Raw genomic sequence first — 23,511 nt, 5'->3', positions numbered from 1 at the left:
TTTAACCCAACAGCATGTCACGGGCAGAAGTTTTGTATACTCAATGTGGTCAGATCTATAATCAGTCTGTTTATTCTAGAGCTAGACTGATGAGATGCAAATGTCTCCAGCGCCTCTTACTGAGGGTGTTTCCCAGTATAAAACTGTGTTTCGTTTACATTATGGTAGAAGATTAGTTTGTTAGATTTTTTTTACCTTTTTCTGCTAATGCAGACCAGAAATCCCTGATGGTAATCCTACTATAAAAGGGTAATCGTTGCAGCTTTCCATGTTGATAGATTTGATCAGATGAGTGTTTCCTGTTTAAACCATGTAGTCAGTGAAGAAAAGGTGTCGCCCTCATCTTCGCTTTCTGCCCCTTTCTCCTTCACTCTATTGCCCAAGACCAAAAGTCCCCCCAATGCATTAGCTGTAAAATGCATCCTGGAGCTTAGCTTCTGTCTCCGTTTACCCTTGGACAGCCAATAGTAAGGTTTTCCTCTCGCCAGCAGGTTTACAGTCATATTCATGAAGGACACCAGACCTTAACCCTCAATGGTGGGAAAGGACAACCACTTGCACACTCTCTTCTTCTTCCACAGTACTTTGGTCTTTATGTTTGAATTGGCTGACACAAAACAAGCGCATTCAGAGAAGCTAAATTGTTCAACAAAAGATTAGCCTGCAATGCAGCTCTGCCATTGTAGAGTGCTCTTACTCAGTACAATGCTCAGGCTTACCATAGAATGGCCTGCATTTTCTTTGTAAAAAAGCTGGTTCCTGTGTCTAAAAAGGTTGCAATTTGAGCTATTTGGTAAAACTGGAACTCACAGAATTCAAGGCGGAAAGTTGTGATTAATGAATGGCAAGGGAAAGCCTTACCTGATACACTAGAGATTTAATTAGAGATTCTGCTGTTAGATGCAGAAGCATTTCACAGTGGATTAGCCTCTGGGAGAAGTGGGCTTCTTTTTCCTTCTGGGCTAAATTGTTTAAATTCTACACCCTTCACTTCATTTGTTTTCTTCTGCTGGGTTTTCACTAATGGGGGCCCCTTTTCATTGTATTTGTGCTTTCAATCTGTTCAGTCATTCAGTTCACATTCCATATTTTTGTGTTTGTGTAACACATCCATAAATAACATTACATGCTGAAAGATTTTAGTAAATTAACAAGCTTTTTTTCCCCTTTCTTTTTTGAACTAACACTTTGGGTTGTGGAATGTAGCCTCTCTAATCCAAAAGGTAAAAGGAAAAAAACGCATGCTGACTTTGTATCTTAAACAAAAACTGTTTGAAATGCAATATTGATATGCAGTAATTGTTTTGTGAATTGAGTGAAACATGTTACATTTTGTTACTGACTTTAATATTCAGTGCACTCTCTGAATATTTGTTATATGAAAATGTTTCAGGTACTTCTTTGCTGTTTTGGCAATTTTAACTATCTTGGGTGCTCTGAATGGATTGGTGCTACTTCCCGTTCTTCTCTCTCTGTTTGGACCATATCCTGAGGTCAGTACTGTGTTCCTTGGAAATTGCAGCTGTTATTATATTGTTCAGCAGGCATTTTGATTTTATACATTTTATATACATGCCAGTCTCTTTTTTTAAAAAGTTGTATTGCAAAATTGCTACCAACATGAATTTGACCCAACTCCAGGAGGCAGTGGAAGACAGGAGGTCCTGGCACGCTCTGGTCCATAGAAGTCATGAAGAGTCAGACATTAATGACTGAATAACAATTGCAAAATTCTGCATTTTGGCACAAAAGTCAGAAATTTTCAGTGAAAATAAAGAATCTGAAAACTGATTTGGTTGTACAAAGGTAACTACTTCAGCTGTTTGATGATGGAAAGCAGACTGATGTAGTTTCTATAGGTAATATCCCAGCAACAAATACAGCATTTGATAGAACAAGCTTCCTTTTCCCTTAATACCCTAATCCAGTTATATGCTTATTGTTATTACAACAGACCACCAAAAAAACTGTAGACTTTAGACTATAAGTTTCAAACATGGAAAACAAGTCCCCACACTTCAAGTTATATCTATTATTGGATGCAGAGCTTGGGAAACTTACTTTTCTGCACTACAGATGGCTATGTCTGGGGGATTCTGGAAGTTATAGTAAAAAAAAAAAGTCATTGTTGTGGGGGAGGCTTTTTGCCTCCAGAGGAGAGGAATGTTCTGCTTATCAGCCTGAGTTCCCCATATATTCTCTTTCATAAAGGAAATGAGGAACCCTGGTGTAAATGGAAAAATGTTGCAAATGTACAATCAGTGGACTCACAGAGATAAACACCCTTACTTGAATGTTGGTGAATGTGATAGCAGTCTCCTGAGAGCAGAGTTGTGTTCAATTTCCATGCTGTGTAGTACCTTCACTACAACCGCCTGCTGGGACTGTCCCCAGCCTGCTTATATTAGACTGGAATTCCCATCAGCCACCATGGCCAGGGCGAGTTGGTGATAGGAGTCAACACATTCTGAGTTTGCAGGGATGCAGTGAAAGCTGGGTTGCTTACCTTGTTGTAAGAGATCCTAGACACATAGTGCTGGGGCTGAAAGAAGCAGGTGTAGTAACAGCAAAGGCAGTTCTGGATGACTGCAGATCAAAGCATCCAGGAGAATCCTGGCATAGCCAGTGGGAAAAGAGTGCTGTGTGTGCACTTCTCATTGGAAAAGAATGCCCCTGCAGGACATTTTCTTCTCAGCAGGAACTGCATGTGGAGAGTCTTTTCTCCTAGTCAAATGTCTGGCAAAAAATAGTCTCCTGGGAGCAGCCAGTACTTCTTCTGTTGCTTCTCCCTTGCTCCAAGATATGCTGAGAAGAGCTTATGTGCAGAAGGAGGAGATGTAGCGGCTTAAAGAATCAGAATCAGCCATTTGAACGGGACTGAGAAACGAATTGGTACAAGGGGGTGCTGATAAGTATTGAGCCTTTCCCAGAAAAAATTGAACTAGGAAGCTGTAACTGCCACACTATTCTACATATTCCCCCAGGAAGTCAATGCACTTGCGACATCTGCCCTGCAGCTTCTTAAGTCCTTGCAAATAAAATTCTTCCGACTGCTGGTGTAACCACTCATTTGCAGCATTAGTTGCCTCCAGAACACTCCCAAATCGTTGTCCCTTTTGGTGTTTTTTGAGTTTGGGGAACAGATAATAGCCAGAAGGAGCCAGGTCGGGAGAATAGGGTGGATGAGGCATCACTTGAAAGCCTAAGGACGTCAGTTTTGCCATTGTTTCACCTGCAGTGTGTGATGAGGCATTGTCATGCAACAGGATGACACCTTTGGAGAGCTTTCCTCAACGTTTTTCGTTGATGTTTTGCCTCAACTTCGTCAATAAAGCACAGTAATGTTTTGCATTGATGGATGAACCCTGTTGGAGGTAACCCACCAGCAGATCTCCCTTCTTATCCCAAAAAACTGTTGCCATTTGCTTCTGCACCGACCTTTACACTCGGAACTTCTTTGGCCTGGGGGAACCACTGTGCCTCCATTCCTTAGACTGTTCCTTTGTCTCAGGATCATAATAGTAGATCCATGTCTCATCACCAATTACCAGTTTGCCCAGGAAATCTGACTCATTTCTTGCAAAATGTTCCAAAACAGCCACTGATGACTCCACACGTTTCCTCTTTTGTTCGGTTGTCCAAAGTTTCGGGATCCACTTTGCTGCCAGCGTTCTCATTTCCAAGTCGTTGTGGATAATGGCACAAACTCTCTTACATGATATTCTCAGATATATAGCAATAGTTTTGGCTGATATTCGGCGGTCCTCCATGATCATGTCATGGATGACTTTGTAGGCACAGAAACAGAAACAGGCCTTCCACTGGGTTTCTCACTTTCAGCACTGAAATGGCCAGTTTTAAAACTGACAACCCAACGTTTAACTGTTTCATATGAAGGGCCACTGTCACCCATAGTTTGTGACATTTCATCATGGATCTGCTTTGCACCTTTCCCTTGGAGAAACAGGAACTTGATTATGGTCCTATGCTCTTCCACATTGAACTTTTCTGGAGGTGCTGCCATGTTCACTTTGGATCTGAACATGAAAGATAACTTAAAATCATAGGTAGTTGATTTTTGCACCATTGAATATACAGACAAATTGGCCAATACACCCTGCAATTTATAGCTTCCTTGCTCATTTTTTTCTGGGAAAGGCTCAGTACTTATCAGCACTGCCTCGTAATATAGATGGAGCGACACTGGAATTCATTCAAAAGTCTGGCAGTTATATTTCAGAGCAGATGAAATTTCTGAATACCCCTCAAAGGCAAGTGAACATTTTGGTCAATATTTAACCAAAATGGCAGATTCACGTATTACAAGTAGCAACAGTTTAACAGGAAGTTGTCAGGAAGAGGCTATCAGAATAGGCTAATGACAGATATTACATGCAGACATGCCTCATGCTGCTGCACTTTTATGTGTATACTTTTCAAGGAGGTAGTTGTGTTGGTCTGTTCCAGCATGCATAGTAAAAACTAAACAACTTAAAAAACAAAAATTTCACTCTTATGTTTTAGAGGGAAGTGGATTGTAATCCACAAAAGCTCACACTGAAATAAATATGCTGCTCTTCAGAGTGCCTCTGTTCTGCTTGCTTGCTTGCTTATACAGTTTCCCTGTAGTTCTTTAGTAGAGTAGTGTGTATTTCTCTAAAGCCTGAAAAATAGTCTTGAGGTTTTTTTATGGACATTCCTTAAGAGTTATTAAATTGTTGTTCACAGGTTTCTACAGTCGATGGAAGGAGTAGGTTGCCAACCCCTTCTCCTGAGCTTCCCCCAGGCATTGTCAGGTTTGCAGTACCACCCAGTCATGGTCCTAATGGGTCAGATTCTTCTGATTCTGAGTACAGTTCTCAGACTACAGTCTCAGGATTCAGTGATGAGCTCCATCAGTATGAAGCCACACAAAGAACCGATGCCCCTGTTCGCCAAGTGATTGTAGAAGCAACTGAAAATCCAGTATTTGCCAGATCCACTGTAAGTAATCCATTTCATACCTGCTTCTGTTTCTAGTTATCTCCTTTCACAAAGGTGGGGAATGAGGGGCTTTCCAGAATTCCTGTCAGCACCAGCCAAGGTGGTTAATGGTCCAGGATAATTGCAGGTTGTAGTCCATCAACACCTGGTTTCCCATTCAGGTTGCATAGCCTTAAGAGTCAGCTGCTTAAATTGTTTTATAGTAACTACAGCATATATATGGAGCAATATATCTTGGGTTGTTGCATGTTTTAAGGAATTGTCTGGTCCAGTAGATGACTATAATTCAGAACTGGTTCACGCAAAATACAGTGCTTATTTCTTCTTGTGGAATGAACTTGAGAAACATTTTAGAGTGAATCACCTACTAGCACATGGATATCCATGACCTTTCTTACTATAACAGCTGTCTTGTTGCACAGAAATGGCTGCAGCTTATCCACACTTCAGCTTCCTTACAGAACTATGTATGTACATGACTGCACAACAAGAAAAAATATTGTGTATTCTTTAGCCTGAATTGTTTGTTTGTTTGTTTGTTTGTTTGTTTGTTTGTTTGTTTGTTTGTTTGGGTTGGGCTTTTTCCTGGCTGTACTTTGTACCAATCTTAAATGTGCTTCAAGAAAGGAAGGGAAGTTTTGGAACCAATTCAGTCTTAAGTCAATGTAGACATATTTCACTTGTATAATTTCTTCACATCACAAAATCTGGGTTTCTGACATGCAGTGTTTGTGGTCAGAGAAGTGATGGGCAAAGTCTGAGGATGCCAAGTTCAAGACCCCAGCCTCACTGTAGGCTATTCTAGGCCTGAAAATAGTTAAAAACATCCATTTAAAAAAACTGAACAAGAAGTACACATATAAGCTCTTCTACTTGTTTGAATAAGTCTTGAGGGATGCAACCAATGCCAAGAAGCAGAAAACCATTACTTCTGGAGCCCTTTTTAAAGTTGAAAACTATTTTGATGGACTCTGTTTTGGCCCTACGGGCTGCTAAAATGCCCTTTGGGGCCACGTGTGAGCTACTAATCACAATTCGCTAGCTCATAGGGGAGCTGGTTGCCATAGCACTGGTGACACTGCTTTTTTCCAGAAGGGCAAGATAATAATTTGGCAGTTTTTCCCTCATCACCTCTAAGTAGCCTTGCTGAAATAAATAATGGAAAATAAGCTGTCTTTAAAAAGAAAGCAAGTTTGATGATATAAGCCCTGACTTTGATTAAAGTTTTTTCCAAACTATATCCTAATCTGAAATAAATAAAGCATTCTGGTGCTCACCACAAGACCAAAGATGGGATAAGTTATATTTTGGACTACTGGCCATTGCTGGCTGGGTGATTATGAGAGCTGAAGTCCAAAAAAATAAATTTTACCATCTTTGTACTATGGAAGTAAAACCTTAGGGCAATCAAAGGATCCTGTTCTCCTTTTTCCATCCATTGCCCTCCAGTGCTGCATCTCAGATGAAATGCAAATAAATTAAACTCTTAAAATAGCACAACAAGAGACCAAGTTGCCTGTGGTTGTTTGATTTTTGTAACTGTTATGTTGTCACACTTTTTGCAAACATCAAAAATTAAGATTCTTATAACCTATAGTAACTATGTTATGAATTTCCTGTGTATACCATATTTTTCGCACCATAAGATGCACTTTTTTCCCACAAAACGGGGGTGGAAAGTCTGTGCGTCTTATGGAGCGAAGAAAACATTGTATTTTCCTGTTTTCTTCTCCTAAAAAATTGGTGCGTCTTATGGAAAGGTGCGTCTTATGGAGCGAAAAATACGGTATATCCTCTCTGAGTGATAATTTCTGCCGAACCTCAGCAGTATTTGACTAGGAGGTTACTTGACAGAATGCTGCTTTCAAAAAACACTCTTGGAAAAACACTCATGTTTAGGGTGCACTTCTGTATATATCATCACACAATGAGAAGGTTGTGGGACACACTGGTGCAAACATACCGTACTTGGGTTCCACTTTGATGACATCTTCTTCTTTCTTATCACTGTCAGAAAGTGTTATGTGATGAAATTACAAATGAATGTCTCATATAATGCAGTCAGAACATTCTCTTTGTGCGCTTTGTTGATATACTGTGGAAGCATCTCCTGAAGTAGATGCCCTATTTCATTTCCCTTTTCTCATTGGGATATATTGCTGCCTGTTCATTTCCAGTTGGTCCAGCCAGAAGCAAGGTATCATCAGCCAAGTCCAAGAACACAGACAAATCAGGACCCTGCTTCACAGAACACATGGCATCAAAACAAGAAATCCAAAAGAGAACCAAGGGAAGGACTCCGGCCACCCCCTTACCGGCCACGCAGAGATGCCTTCGAAACTTCAACTGATGGGCATTCCTGCCCTAGTAATAGGGACTGCTCTGGCCAGAGAACTCATTCTCAGAACACCAGAAATGCAGCCTTCACTGCCACAGGTGCCTCAGTGCCACCATACGGCCAGCCTATCACTACTGTGACTGCCTCAGCATCAGTGACTGTTGCTGTACATCCTGCCATGCACAGCCATAGTACTCGTGGAGGAGGCTTTCCATCCTATGAAGGATACCATGAAACTGACCGGGGACAGTTTGAGGACCCTCATGTGCCTTTTAATGTCCGGTGCGAGAAGAGGAACTCTAAAGTAGAAGTAATAGAACTGCAAGATGTTGAATGTGAAGAAAGGACTCCTGGCGACAGCTCAGATTATGGTAAGCCTTTCTGGTGGGAAGCACGGCCTATTTCAGCTGCAGGAATTATACAGGAATTTAAAATGATGTGGATTTTCTAAATATCTGTTATATTCAGAAACTGCGCTAACTTCCAGAGATTAGTAGCTGGAACTCTGAAGTAATTTGGGCGGCCGGGGCCCTAGGAATACTCATAGTTGAGCTGCGTGGGGCTGGAGCCCCTGGTGTATAGTAGTATCGCTTCTTCCCCGCCCTCATGGGGCAGGGGGGCCCATGTGGCAATTTGTTGAATTTTGTCTCCTTATTGGTGATAACCTTGCTGTCCCGTGCATCTTTTCCAGCTTGCAGGGTCTCATTGGTCTGGTGTAGTTGTTCATTTTGCACAGTGAATGCCTCAGACTACCAGTGAATGCCCTGCACCTAGATAATAGCAAGCATGGAGAGTTGAAGACTAGACTCAGATGGAAGCTTAGGTTTGCATTACCTGCAAAAGTTTTGGACTCATGCAGTGGCCCTCCCTGCTCCTCTTCCCCATATGGCCCCGTGGAGATTGAAATAATCTGCCCTTTTTGACTAAGTGCAGTTTCTTGTCTCCACACTGGAATTCTGATGAATATAAATTGTTGAGCAAAGTTAAGGTTGTTAACTATTGTTCAGATTTTCTTGTTTCAGTGAATAGTGCATAGTTAGCACAAGTCTCAGTTTGCCTGGGTTCAGACAGAATAAGAAACTGTACTGTAGTTAGTTGGAAACAGGAGCAAATACTTCCAAACTTCTTGAGACTTTGCTGGGGAGGAAGAGAGAGAACAAGAGCTTACATTGAACTATAATATATACATGATATAAGACTTACTTAATAGGAAGGTAGAACTAGAAAGAATATTTTCACAATTTGATCAATAATAATACTGGAAAACTATGTTAAATTGCGGAGTTGCTTTCCATTGAGATGTATGTGAAAAAGCCATAGAGGCATAGTTTAAGAAGGTATAGCCTACTTTATAATAGGTACATGGACTGAATTCCCTATTATTCTCTTTCTGAGCAAAAGGAGGAAAATTCATGCATCAGATTCAATAGATGCTCTAAGATTACTGTCTAAAGTAGCTTAATCTGGAGTTGGTTTAACTCCTCTTTAATGGAGTGGGAACTATATTGTCTGTGCTCTGTACATACTGTACATTGATCTCTGTGGTTGGTAACTCGAGAAGAATATGACTTACATCTTATAAGTTGTGACTGGAATTTTGGGCAAGGTTCATCAGGTTTGGTAACTGGATTTTTAAAATGCTAAAAATGAACAGGGCATTTTTTTAAAAAAAAATCCTGTTAAAACCATTTGGCTGCAGGAAGCCACTGGCTTTGCTAGAAAAGTAACATAGAGCCTTATGGCTTTTAATTGCAGAACCTGTCAGATGACTTGGGGCTGAGGTGATTTATTTATCTTTGCTGAACTGTAGATGAACAGTGGGGCTCTTTTTATTATTATTATTATTACTATTGGTCTCTTTTTGTACAGGGAAATAACTGAGGCAAAGAAGAGGCCAAAGATGGGAAACCTCTTTCCAGAACTGCTTGAAGAGAAACTGCTTGAAGTTACGGAAAAGGACAATGCTGCATCAGGACAATAGTTCCCTGTTACTGTAACCTATTGTATTATTTTGTGAAATATTTCTATAAATATTTAAAAGATGTACACATGTGTAATATACAAGAGAAACCGTGTAAAGTAGTTTAATCTGGAGTTGGTTTAACTCCTGTTTAACAGAGTGGGGACTATTGTTTGTGCTCTGTACTTACTGTACATTGATCTCTGTGCCACAACTAAGCTTAATGTAGTCATAAATTTCAGCATATGTTGTTGCTGCTTAAATATTGTATAATTTACGTGTATAATTCTATGCAAATATTGCTAATGTATTAGGATTTTTTGTAAAAGTTCTTATGTGTGTGTGTGTGTGTGTATTATGTTAAAGTATTTTTTAAAAATTTCCGTATCACAACCCTGTGGTAATATGAAATATTCCTGTTAATTTTCAAACACGCTATGCGTGATTTTTTTTCAGATTTTTAATTAGCATTTATGAAGAGTAGTGTGTTAACCTTGGTGAGCAAAGCAGGCGTAGTTGTGTGTGGATTCTTTTCCTGTGATGTGTGTATTTGTGGGTGTTAGACTTTGTAGAACACAGACTGTCATGAACGTCTAGGACATGCCCCTCTGAAACGAATGTTGCTGCACAAGTCCATGGCTTATGGACCTCTCTAATACATAATTGCATGAAGAGACTATCTCAAAAGGTTGTGCCTGTTGGGGTAATCTTTGTTGGCCTTAGCATCTCACCAGTCCTAGGGCTACAGCACTGCACGCTTACTTACGAATTAATTGTCTCTGGAATTAGTGAGACTTCCTCACATGCAGCTGTATGCAGGTGAGCCACAGGTCTTTTAAGGAATTTGTGAGAGTATTATTGGAGTTTAACAGCTGTTGCTAGCAGTCTTGTGTAAAAGGCAAGCTCTTGCTTTTCTCTAGGGAAGGTGCATGAGCTGCCCTCATAAAAAGAGGATAGATGTCACCTCCAGAAAGACTTGTGAAATATTTCCTTTCCTGAAGAAGAGCTTAGGGGTGGGCAAGTGCAGCAGGATGGATGCCAAAATTTAGAGGGTGCAAAAGTTTGCTAGGGAAGGGTGCAAATCCACCCAATTCCAGTCACTCCTCTCTGGACAAAAGGAAGCACAAAACTGATAGGCTCACTGCAGAACCAATATGGCCATTGAGTGCTCAGACCTAGGTGTTCCTCTCCATTCTCCATCCTCTACCTGCATGTATCAGCCTTAGGTGACCAAAGCCCAACCGATAGGCAGCAACGCCCTTGATTTCGAAATCTCTAGTAATAGCTTTGCCCAAAAGCAGGTATAGGTACCACAACAGTGACTCACTGATTTTTTTCTATGCACCTCAGTTTATTGTGACTGCACATATAGCTGAGTGGAATGATTTGGTGATATTTCAAAGTTGTTCCTTGCAGATGTGCAGTCTATTAGACTCTGATGCTCTTTTGTAAGTCCTGTTAACTTCAGTTAGACAAGTCGATCTTGTGAATTGTGCATATGGATCTACTGGCTTATTAGCTCTAGACAGCCGATTCAGAAATTACTTCTAGAGCAGTTGAGCAGGGTTCCTGTATATGGAACTTGCCAAACTGCCCCAGTCTGTTTCTCTGTCAGTTTTAAAAAAGGTCTCCATAGCAGTTCTTCATCAGTCCAATATGATCATTAAACATGGTTAAAGTAGGAAATCAGTTTGGCTGAGCCAGTTATGAACTGGAGGCCCATATTGGGCTCACCTGATGTAACCATATCAACAGTTAGTGTTTCCAGTTCATGTATTTGAATGCTTACTTATGCCAAGACCCACTTTTGTTCACAGATCTTAATTTGTCCCTGGTTAAGGTATCTGTCATAATATCTGATTCAGTACACTTTTTCCCACCTGACTTTGAAAAACCTTGGGTGCAAGACAGTTTTCTCTATATAGATCTAATAGGGACATTCAAAAGAAAGCAAAAACACGTGACATTGCTCCAGTGGCACATGGGCTACTGTTTAGTAGGTTGGTAGAATTCTATTTACTGGTCCAATTTTCTTTCTGACATGGTTTTTGACAAAGGCAAATCTTGACGGTTTTCTTTCAAATTGCCATACCTCAAAGAAATGGTAATTTTAAAATGCAGCTTCTTCGTGTTACTCATTGCTGTCTTTTAAAAGTAATTTGTTAACTTTGTTACATTGTTTGCTGCTCTTTTTTGTTCCTTTTGGAGGGAGGATCCAACTAAAAGAGTAAGAAAATGGCCCAAAAAATTTTTGGGGGGTGGAATTTCCCTTAAAGTGTTCACCAATGCATTTTTCCCCAAAGTAATGAATTAAAAAAAGGAACATCTCTGTGTGCAGAAAAAATAATAATGGAGAACCAATCATTATGTTACTTTCAAAAGAAACATTATTATGCCCTCACTGTGCCTAATAGTAACATGCTATAGAAAATGTAGTTACTTATACTGTGTTACATGCAAGCCTTGGACAAAAAGGATTTAAACCTTGGGCAGCAGTTTAGAGATGGGAGATGTTTTAAAGAAAAGAAAGTTCTGAAACAGAACTGTGTGATACGAATTGCAAGCTACCTTCCACTGCCAAGTGTTGGAGTATGAGAGAGAGGTCAGTGTGGTCTTTCACTAATAGTTCTTTAGGGTCTTATCAATCATTCATTCCCTTGTTACTGTTTTTAAAACAAGAAAGTAGAAAGAGCTTTGATGTTCAGTAGCCGGTTCATCTTAGTCTTCCTTAGTGTGTGTGTGTATGTGTGTTATGTTCTATAGCCCCCTTCACCTTTGTGTGTGTGTATGTGTGTAAGAGAGAGACGATTTCTTCCCATTTTGTAGGGTGCCTGCTCCTGGGTTCATAGTGTAGACTATTTCCTCTTTTTGTCACATTGGCAAAAGGAGATCTCAGTGGCTGGCTGATTTTCTTTGTTTTTGTTTTTGTTTAAAAAACGTTAATTGTTGATATTTATATTTTTGTATCATAAGAATGTTTTCTTACAGTATTTGTCATGCCAGTTTATAACAAACACAATGCAGGGATTTTATTTCTATCGGAAACACTACAGCTATGTTTTTACTTTTTAATGGAATTTTTATTTGTATAGAATGCTTACTAATGTTAAATAGGAAGAGAGTATATAACATTTATGTTAAGGACTCATTTTGTAGCTTTTTAGAGCAAGGAGTTAAAAGGAAAAAATTATTCGGACTGGGTTTCATTGTCTGCCTGTTTTTAGCAGGAATGGGTTTGTGTTTCAGTTACAAAGATAAAGGTATGCCATATAATTTATTTATATGAAAATTTATTTTTGTAGTGTACATAGTAGTCCTCAATTCTTTTGACAGAATTATATTTTTAAAGAGTTTATATGTAATGATTATGTCATTATGTTTCGGAACATTGCTGAGACATAAATACAGTGCACACTTTTCATGATAAATCCCATTTGTGAACAAAGAAAAGGTTAACAGTGTTAAAGAGAGTGTGGATATTACATGTAATTCTGAACTGTTTTAGGTTTACCATTTTATGATCTAGTGTGGTTCTCAATGATAAAATAATGAGTGGAAATCTGTACAAACTCTCTAAACATTAATGTTCAAACACTGATAGAAATTCTAACATGAATAAAGACTATTATAACTTATTGCTTACGTATTTGGTTGTTTGTGGAATGTTTATTTAAAATCTATTTCATTTTAATTTGAGTCAGGCAGGAACAAAATCGGATTAGCCACCTTTCAGATAATATCCATCACTATTTGGCAGGAAACATTTATTAATGCTAATTATGCTAGCTCAAAGATTTGAGGGGGGAAAACTATACCTCAGATATTGTCAAATGATGGTCTGTGGCCACTCTCTACCATCTTGAGAACAAAGACAGCTCAGCATTGTATTACTGGGCATCAGAACCAGAGGATTAAAAATTCTAGCATATTACAGCAAACACAAGAGAGCCCCTCTGTTGTAGCATAAATACCTAAAAGTCAACTTCAGCTTGCATCTTAAGCCAACCATGTGCAAATTACACAAATGTTTATGCTATACTGTATCTTTAATGCTGGGTCCTGGCTATCTGAAAGTCTGCTTCATCCTGCATTACATAGGCCATTGTTAGTCTTCTTCAGGGGCTCTTTTCTGACTGTCTGGCAAGTAGCTTCACAGAAAGGGCCTTTTCTGTGATGGTATCAAAAATGTGCAATGCCCTTCTGTGATGCATTTTCACTGTTCTCTTTTGGACACCCAGCAATGTTCATCAAGTTCCCTTAAGCTTTTAATGGCATTTGCTTCCACGTGTCTTCTTTCCAGTGTTATCGTGCTGAATAAATAGTATCAAACAAATAGGAAATGCTTGTGCCTGGAGGGAAAGTGTTGATGGCAAATTGGGAAGATAAGGTGTGCACATCCATACACATTTCCACTGTAGTGGGGGTGAGATGTTCCCTGCTTTTTCTCACACAAGATTGCCTCAGAAACACGTTTCTGTAATTGGACATGCAAATTAAGCATGTGTTTACAATCCAAGATACAAAAGTAAGGAAAATAACACAGTGTGACAAACAGACATCTTTCCTTGATCATGAGATTATCTGTTCTAGAAATGTGCTAAACATTTTGTGTCATTTGACCCTGTTAATTGACATTGAGGATGAAGTTATGAAGGATGTGAGAGAAAACAGAGAGGTAGTGTTAATATAAAACTTATTGTATATGAAGCTTAAAATAAACAATCTGTAGGAGGCATCTCAAACTGATTTGTCAGGGATAAGGGAATAATTCCTAGAAGTACTCCCATGACCCAGAAACTATGGGCCTGTTCCTGAACTGAGTAGTAAGAAAGAAAGCATGCAACACCAGGAGGCAATATTACTGTGGTAGTGCTGGCACTAGAGAAACCTACCCAATATCTGTATCTCTCCAGAGACATTTGGCTATGTTCCTTTTCAGATCACATGTGCCTCTTGTTTTAATCGGTGGGGAGGGGGCGCAGATGTGCCCAGGTTATAACCACCCTATGGTCCAAGATGGAAGAGGGTATACCTGCCTTCAGTGTTTGGAAATGAAGCACATCCATTACTCGGGTCGTGAACTGGCCATGCCCCACAGATGAAGAATTTTGGGCAACACCGCTATAGAAATGTACATGGTTATCTGGGAGCAGGGATAATTAATTTATTTGTACGATCAACAGATCAGATGTAGGGAGCAGGGATAAGAGAGTGCTTCCCCACCCCAATTCCTAGGTATGTTAATTTTATTATTTTAATCCATATTAACAGATACACTATGTTTCAGTGGTGCAAAAACATTATGCTACTATACCATGGGCACTTTGTAGTTCTGTCCCTTACTCCTGGGGGTGGGGGTGGGGATCCTGCAGACATTGTTGGATCAGCAATGCTCCTTTTAAGGCTGTCTGTTGGTCACACGTGTAAAGTGGGCTGATTCTAACAGAGTTTGTCACATAGACCAAAACAATGCAAAGAACTGGGTTTCAGGACTAAGGTGTTCTGTTCTGGAGTAGCCTTGAAAGAGCCCTAAGAACTTCCATGAGAGAAAATGGGATTAAGCAAGCAATCTATATTTTGTAGCTTGAAAGCCTGAGGCAGAAACTAATTCATAATGAGGATGATGCAATGGAAAATATAACTACCAAGCCTGATTAGTTGAAAATACCAATACGGCCATTCTAGTTACAATTATGGCCAAAATAATTCCTTCTAGCATCATCAGACTGGAAAAAATATTAATTTGGAGACAGTTCTTTCCCCTTAGATTCTTTAATATCCCCTTTAATGTTAACAAATATAACTCTTTGCTTTCCATTAAAGCCTACCTATTTTTCCTGTGAACATATTTTCTTACTTACAGTCTAATTAACTTGAGGTTTTTTTTAAACTAATTTTTGTTAGAGACCAGAAGTATTTATTCAGAGCTAAAGTAAACATGTGGCTAAATTTTTTTGGCATAATGTATATAGCAGCTCCGGGAACGCTGTTCATTGAGAAACTGCAGTGGCATTGATGTATAAACAGGTGTTCCCTTTTTAGCAGTTCAGGTAAGTTACACCTCTGAGGAGAATCTGAAACAGAGGCTGTTTATACCCGAATAATCAAATGTGTGCCATACTTTAATTGCTTTTAATGACCAGCAAAAATAATGAGAACAATTCTTAGCCCCATAATTCATAGAAGGCATTCCTGCTCTATTTGTTGCAGCCACAGTGGACCCCATTAGTGCAACAGAATGCATGCCAGGAAATGTGGCATAAATGGCTTAAAAATACTTTCCCAGTCTAGATTTGCACAGTTGATTTTAACTAATAAAAGCTCTGGGGAAGTCATGTGTGCTCTTAGTTCCTGAAACCTGAAAGCTTCAAATGGGATATCATCAAGTCTGGTACAAATGAGGTGAAATGTTCAGTTTTCCAGCAAAATTAAACAGTAACAGGATAAGGAGAAGGGCTTACTAATTAAAGCGTATGCTTGTTTATTTCAATGTAATTTTGCAGTTTGTTCCGTATCAGACTAATGTAAAATAATGAAGGGAGGAGAGAAACGTAATGTCGTGGGCTCAGTGTGAATACTTTGTGAATATTTTCCTTTGAGGAGGGTAGCAAAACCCCACACTATCAGAGCATTCTGTTCAATGGATATTATTCATGAGGGGATGCAGAAAGAACAAATGTAAGGCACAATTTGTAGGTTTTTACAGTATTATATAGAACTCTCTGTTTCTGTCATATGTATGTTTTTCTTTCCTTTTACACAAAAACTCACAGGTGTGTTCTTACACTTAAGACTCTCATCCACCCTCAATCCTGGTCTGAGCACTAATTGCTTTAATGGGCAAATCCTAGTGACTCTTTCCCCATATCCAGCCCCTTTCTCTGGATACTTCCTTGATTCAAAATTCTCACCATCCAGCAATGCCTGCCATCTACCTCCAACCCTTGCTCTGTCTCCTCCCCGCCTGTACTCTTGCCCTTTTCCTTCTGGACTCAGCCAGTACAGTTGCCCAAAGAGAAAATACAAGGTAAGTGAAGGAAGGTGCTCTCCCCTCTTTGCGCTAATCACTTAATGCATGCTGGGAAAGGGTAAGTGAACAGGTGATGATAAAAAAGGGAGCCATTAATGCGAAGGCACAGCGTGATTAGTTCTTGCAGCGTATTGGGTCGGTTTACATGCATCAGCTCATCCAGGATATCATCAGCCAACCCCTCCACATATTGGTCCATGAGAGCTGCCTCGTTCCAGAGCAAGTCTTGAGCCAAGAGTTTGAACTCAGTGGAATACTGGGAAACTGAACCCTTACCCTGTTTCAGGGCCCGAATCTTCCTCTTGGCAGTAGCAGCTTGCAAGGGATTAGCAAAAGCTGCTGAAATATGGTCCAAAAAGCCCTGGTAATTGGTTAACAGGGGTGAAGGAGCAAGGAGTAGAGGAGTAGCCCATTTAGCTGCCTGTCCCTTGAGTAGGCTGATTATGAAGCATACCTTGGTTTTGTCCATGGGAAAGTTTCTGGCACGCAGCTCAATATACAGTTTACACTGTGCCAGGAATGCTGGAAACTCCTCCACCTTTCCTCCAAACTTTTCTGGAAGAAGCACAGGGCACTTGACCTGGGCAGGAGCGTTAGCCTGGGATTACAGTTGTTGCTGCTGAAGCTGTGCCACCATTTCTGTAAGAAACTGCACTTGAGTAAGCACAGCATTCAGCTGACCAGAACCTTTGCTTGCTTCTCCCTCCATCTTGTGGAGAGTGTGTGTGGTGGAAGCAATCTATCACATTCCCAGGGGTTTCAACAGGCAACAGTCCAATAAACCGGTCCAGTATCAGAAGTCCAGAAGATGCAAAGCAGATACCAAAATGCCAAAGCCAAAACACAAACCGTAGTCAGCAGTCAGAGTCCAAAGCCAAGAGTCCAGAGAACAGGGGTCAGGATAAGCAGGAGCATGAAAACCAGAGTGTTGACTTGTTGCTTCCACAAACTTCCAAGCCTCTGGGTGCAGATTTTATAGCAGCAGCAGTCATCTAAACACTTCATCCTGCTAAAACTCAGGGCTGGTTGACCTGATGTTCCTATGGGAAGTATTCATGCGATCCTCTGACTTTCATGTCAGGAGTCTTTGCCGAAGTTTAGCTCTCACTCTGGCTACTGGGGGAGGAGAATCTGGTGGTGATTCATCTGTCTGTTCTTCTAATTGCCCAGCATTTTCCTCAGCTGTAATTAACCCCTCAGATTCCAGATCTTCTTCGGCTGAACTCATGACAGATTAGTAGTTCCCAAACTTAAGTAACCCAGGTGTGCATGGACTGCAGCTCCCAGAAATCCTGGCCAGCACAGTTTGTGATGAAGGATTCTGGGAACTTACATCCAAGAACACCTGGGTTACCCAAGGTTGAGAACCGCTCAAATAGATATTTACACATACTGACAGATGCATAGCCCTACATGTGAATTTGTGCGTGGTTTCTGGAAAATTAATCCTAGACCATTATGGTGAATGATTGCATACAGTTCCCTCACAAGTTATTTAACCTCCAAAGCAATGTGGGAAGATCTAAGATGGTGACCACAAGGCACTCAGCCCTGGAATCCCTTCCCCCATCTAAAAGGCTGTTGATATATATTATTAAGACAGGGCAGATCAGGTGGGGTAGAAACTGCTGCTAGGAGGTCGTCCAAATACAGAAATTTGTTGCTGGTCTCCCCAGCTCTCATGCTGATGTTGATCTGAAGTGGGCAAGGCCTCCTTCTCCTTTCAGAGGAACTGCAGAGTGGGAAAGAACATGTCTACTTTGGAAGCATTATGCTATCTTTCGTTGGGCTGATGCACTGAGTAGATTGGATTGCGTCTTCTCTCTTCCATTCTTCCTGCCTAGCACACCGTTTTGTCACTAGACTGTACTTTTAAGTATAATGGGGAACAGCTCTAAATCAGCAGCCAGAAAATGCCCTTGTTTTGAAAACAGGGAGAGGAACAAAAGAAGCGGGTAAGATAGAAATTGATTGTAGGAGAAGCAATGTGTTCATGGTGTAAGAAGATTGCTTGTGCAACTCTGATGGCTAGATGCAGAAGCCATTTACGCTGGCAGTTAAACTGATCTTCATCTAGAAAGGGTTTTTTTTTTCCAAATGCACAACTCCCTTTAACAGTTAGGGCAGGTGGATATGAGAAAATAGAAGAAATTGGACAATTACTCTGAAAATTAGATATATGCATAGCTCAAGGGGCACCCCCAAACAATAGTTACTAGCTACCATTTTTTAAGTTACATTATTTTCTCAGAAGTAACAAGGGCAGTTATTTCTGAGAAGTAACTATCCTGGTTACTTTAGATATCTGTGTACTGCAAGGCATTGGCCTGTAGCACAAAGCACCTCTCTCTCTCTCTCTCTCTCTCTCTCTCTCTCTCTCTCTCTCTCTCTCTCTCTCATCCTATTGGCACCGTTCACTTCAACGTCCATGACACCCACAAGCCATACCGCGAGGCAACAGCATGCAGCACAGCACTTTGGATGTAAAGGAAACTAGCAAATTACACAAATTTTACCAGGGTAGGTGGGTAACTGTTTTAGTCTGTTGCTGAAGAAACAACAGAGTCTTGTGACACCTTAAACGTTTTAAAGTTTTGGTAGGCATCTGCTTTCAAAGAATGCAGCCCGCTTTCCACTGTATCAAAGGTCTGTCATCTCTGTTTTTTAAGGTGGCACAAGACTCATGTTTTTATAATGTTGTTTACAGTTGCACGGGGGGAAAAAGAACAAGGTCATGACAGAACACAGAGTTGTGACTCCTGTCCTCTGAAGATGCTGGACACAAAAACTGGTGAAACATTAGAAAGAAAAACTTCCAGAACATGGCCAAACAGCCTGAAAAACCTACAACAACCAACAAGGTCATTACTTTTTATGTTACAATTTCCTGGACATGGAGTTGTACCTTCACTATTGGGCAAAGGAATTCATTGAGACGACAGTGCCAGCGTACAAGTCAAACTGTGTCACAAAGCTACAGCCCAGTCATCTTTGCAAATGGCAACACCACTATTATTAGTTGTCAATCGTCTTCAGTATTTATTCCTGGTTGTATCTTTTTTATTGTGGATGGTTGTTTTAGACTTCTGTAGAAAACCTTTGGGAAGTTAACCTAGATGGTGGTATAGAAACAAGTCACTGTTCTGACCATCCAGGAATAGCCTTCTGGGGAGGCCCTTCTCTTGCTTCCCAAGCTCATTTGCTGAGGACATGAGAGAGGGCCATCTCAGTGGCTGCTCCCCGGCTTTGGAATGCCCTGCCCCAAGGAGCCCCTTCCTCTTGTCCTTCTGTCATCGGGCAAAGATCTTGCTCTTTAAGTAGGCTTTTAAGCAGTAAATTTTCTCAGGAATGCTGGCTTTGAACTTACAGATTTTTAAATGTTTTTAATTATTTTTAAACTGTTTTTTAATCTTAACATGTGTTTTACTGTTTTTAAATGTGATACTGTGTTTTAAAATCTGTTTTAGTTGCTGTAAGCCACCTTGGGTCTGGAAAAAGGTGACTGACACACACACACACACACACACACACACACACAAATGTAATATAATATAAATTACATTATATATATAATATAAATAAATAATAAATAAATATCCCAATAAAAAGATTTTATATTTGCTGTCTGGCCGTCCATAGATATTCATTAAAAGGCTGCAGTGCTCCACAGTAACCGTTACAGTCCATTGATTCAGTAGTCCTGCAGTACGACGGATTTACACATTCATCAGTTATGGTTCCTTGGGAACTGTTAAATGTTTTCAAACATTTAATTGCTGAATCAAGATTACAAGAGGTATCCTAGAGTTTTGATCAAAATACTGTATCGGAATTTTATTATTCTTTATCACCACCCATCCCAGGTACACAAAACAGTTTAGCTTGAGTACATAAATTAGCACACAAAAATGGGCCCAGTCTTATACATCACCTTTTCTCATATATCATTTATTACTCATTTGTGATTCCAATGAAGCACTCAATAGAATAGCACTAACCACTCCCCATTTCCCTTGGTAGTGAGATGACCAAGAGTACCACAATAATCCAAAGAAATAACTTATTTTCAGTAAGAGAATAAGGGAGACATACTGTATGGTACTTCTACAACATCTATTTAATTTTATAAGCAGAGCAAACAGGTAGCATATTCATGGGTCAGTGTCCTGAGGAGACATATTCCACTGCAGTAGGCTTAACCTTCTGAAAGAGTTCCTTTCTCTTCCTAATTCAAACTCCCCGAACTAGCTCTAAACACTTCCCTTCCATTTTCTGGATGATATAACTTTTCCAGCTCCAACAGATATCATTTTTCAAATTGTGGATTAAGATTTCCAACTATTAGGACAGCGGTCCCCACTTTTTGGGACCACAGACCGTTTGGGGATGTGGGCTCTGTGCGTGGACTGGTTGGGGGTTGGGGGCACCCCTGTGCTCATGGGTGGGCATGTTGCACTTCTGGAGGGGCATGTCACGCTTGCGCACATACGCATGAGTGCAACACGCCTAGCCGCAAGCGCGACATGCCCACCCACTCTCGAAATCTGCCTGGCTTCTAATTTCAGCCCAACCAAGAGTGGGAGCAGCAGCAGCAGCACCTAGTTGGCGAGCACGGGGCTTCCTCATCAGGGGCTCCCAGAAGCACCCTGCTTCAGAGTTTTCTCCCTGGTCCTGGAAGGCACAGGAGCAACTCCACCACCGACTCTCCCTGCCTCGTAGGGTCCCACCTGCCCCCCCGAAGTGCCCACATGTCCAGAAGGGGAGCCCTCTCCCTGCCTAGCAGTCTTTTCCCTCTGAAGCAGCAGAGCTAGTGAGCCAGGGGTTTGGCTTCTGGTTTTAGGTCTCTCTCTCTCCCCCCCCCCACCCCGCCACTCTTCACGGGTCACCTGGCGAGGTGCTCTGAAGCACTCTGGCGATGTGCCAGGGAGGGAGGGAAGGAGGGAAGTGCAACACACTCCCCCTGTGCATGCAGGCAGGGGTGGAGATCTGTGTCAGTGGCCAAGTTGAAGGAAGTCCACGGACCGGCACCAGGCCGCAGACCGGTGGTTGGGGACCCTTGCCCTAAGGGACAGGGTCCACAGCCTGGGTGTGCTCCTGGACCCCAGTCTAACTCTGGAAGCCCAGGTGGACTTGGTGGCCAGGGGTGCCTTCCTTCAGCTGCGGAAATTGTACCAGCTGCATCCCTACCTGGATGAGCAGAGTGTCATGACAGTTACACATGCACTGGTAACATCTCATATAGATTATTGCAATGTGCTCTACGTGAGGCTGCCTTTGAAGACAGTCCGGTGACTGCAACTGGTCCAGAATTGAGCTGCGTGGCTGGTGAGTGGGGGGGCGGCTAGAGAACACATCAAGCTGATTCTGTTTAAGTTACATTGGTTACTAGTTGCTGGCTGGGCTCAATTCAAAGTGCTTGTTTTGACATATAAAGCCAGTATTTCAGCATAAGGACTTTGGCCTGTGCTTTAATGGATATTAACCCAAGCTCTAAGCGAAGAGCCACATTGGAAGTACAAGGTGGAACTCCAAGAATGGCTCTCGCAGATTTGGTCTGAACAATCTCCAGAGGTCGTAGATTAGTGTAAGCAAATAGTTGAGAACCATAAAGCATTTGTGAAATAGTCCTGGCCTTGTATTACCGATGGTACATGTTTACCCACAACAGTATGAAAAAATCTTGTTATTGCCCCAGTATTTTTCTGGGCATTCATTGCTGTGTGCTTTACATGAGTAAACAAGGATCCTGAAGAATGAAAAACTATGCCAAGGTATTTATAGCATGCTACTTGCTCTACAGGGTGTCCATTTAGAGACCATTTGTGCTTTATTCTCCTTCTACTCACCACCATAATCTTAGTTTTAGCATTGTTAATTATTAGTTGTTCTTCATTACAGTAGGTGGGGAAGGATCTCAGAAGTCTTCTAAATCCTATGCATGTGGTTGACAATAAAACGGCATCATCAGCATTACCTGGTCAGTATCTTTACCTGTATAAGGAGGGAAGGTGGTAAAAATGCAAAAAATAAACCAAAATTAGTTTTCATCTCTTACCTTCTCAGTGTAAGACAAATTGGTTTTGATTCCTTACCTGGTCAATGTCTTCACCTGCAAAAGGAGGGAAGGTGGTAAAAATGGAAAAAATAAACCAAAATTAGGTTAGATCTCCTACCTGGTTGGTGTCTTGGCCTGTACGAGAAGGGAAGGTAGTAAAAAAATAAATAAGCCTAAATTGAGATTTAATCTCTTACCTGGTCAGTGCCTAAACATAAAATATGTTGTTTTACCTAGAAGATAGTTATGTGATATGTGTTAACATTTATAAACCACTATCTCTTTAAATTTTGAGCAAGTAATTAACACTATGAATATGGAAACAAATACAAGAGAAATCAACCCAGAAAGAGAACTATTAAGCAGCCTGGATTAATAGATCCTGGCATATTAACACATTAAATGGGTAAATATTTCAGACATAATAATCTTTGAAACCCTTCAGACTCAGAAACAATATGTAAAGAGGTCATTTCTGAACAAAAAAACACTTTTTTTCTAATTATGGGTACTAAGGAAGGTGATTAACTGAATAAACAGATTAATCATGCAGAGTGGGCAAATGTTTCAGAAATGACATTTCTGTTTCATTTCTAACAACTACTCCCACAGCTCCATCAGGAAGGGGGCATCCAGAAAATATCCCCAAAAATGCTACTCTTTCCCATCTGTGTGGAAAGCCTGTTATTGAAATCCAGCTTACATCTGGCTGCCCCCTAACAAACCCATTTATCACCATTAAAAAACAACAGCAACCTCTCAAAAGTACCACATCAACTGCCCTGCCAGACCTCACAACTTTAAACCTAAACTACCCAGGCAACGCCTTAATGTAGTTTCCAGAGCAATAGACAAAACAGGAAGCAATCCTGTCCGTTGATACAGAGTACATCTCTACAAACTATGAACCTGAATGGCTGAGAAAGTCCATGGTTAAGCGCGGATGAAAGATAAATGTAAGTAATTTTGAAAAGCCAAGATCTCTCTAACTCACTCTGCTCCCAATGGCTGTTGAGGCAGGAGAGCAGCAAGTGGGCAAAGACCAACTGTCAAGAACTTAAAGCACTGTTGATCCAGCAATCATGTGATTTCAGAGATCATGTGACACCTTCTCTCATTATGTCTTCAGCGGTATGTCAATAGTT

The 23,511-nt window shown here is 40.8% G+C and overlaps 1 protein-coding gene across 4 annotated transcripts in view; it reads left to right on the top strand.

The window, feature by feature from the left end:
- The window catches only part of PTCH1 (patched 1), a 124,388-nt gene extending 111,472 nt beyond the window's left edge, over window positions 1-12,916 (top strand). For 3 of the 4 annotated variants that reach the window (XM_020803292.3, XM_020803291.3, XM_072992334.2), the window contains 4 exons: window positions 1,394-1,493; window positions 4,729-4,983; window positions 7,161-7,692; window positions 9,191-12,916. In XM_020803292.3, the coding sequence (XP_020658951.3) occupies window positions 1,394-1,493; window positions 4,729-4,983; window positions 7,161-7,692; window positions 9,191-9,198 (895 nt within the window). In that variant the 3' untranslated portion in view covers window positions 9,199-12,916. Of the gene's footprint in view, window positions 1-1,206; window positions 1,224-1,393; window positions 1,494-4,728; window positions 4,984-7,160; window positions 7,693-9,190 lie in introns of all 4 variants that reach the window. The other variant, XR_013542074.1, reaches the window with a different exon arrangement.
- Window positions 12,917-23,511: the final 10,595 nt, after the last annotated feature.

This window comes from Pogona vitticeps, chromosome 2, assembly GCF_051106095.1.
Source record: "Pogona vitticeps strain Pit_001003342236 chromosome 2, PviZW2.1, whole genome shotgun sequence".
NCBI classification, from domain to species: domain Eukaryota; kingdom Metazoa; phylum Chordata; class Lepidosauria; order Squamata; family Agamidae; genus Pogona; species Pogona vitticeps.
This window is presented reverse-complemented; position numbering and strand designations above follow the sequence as displayed.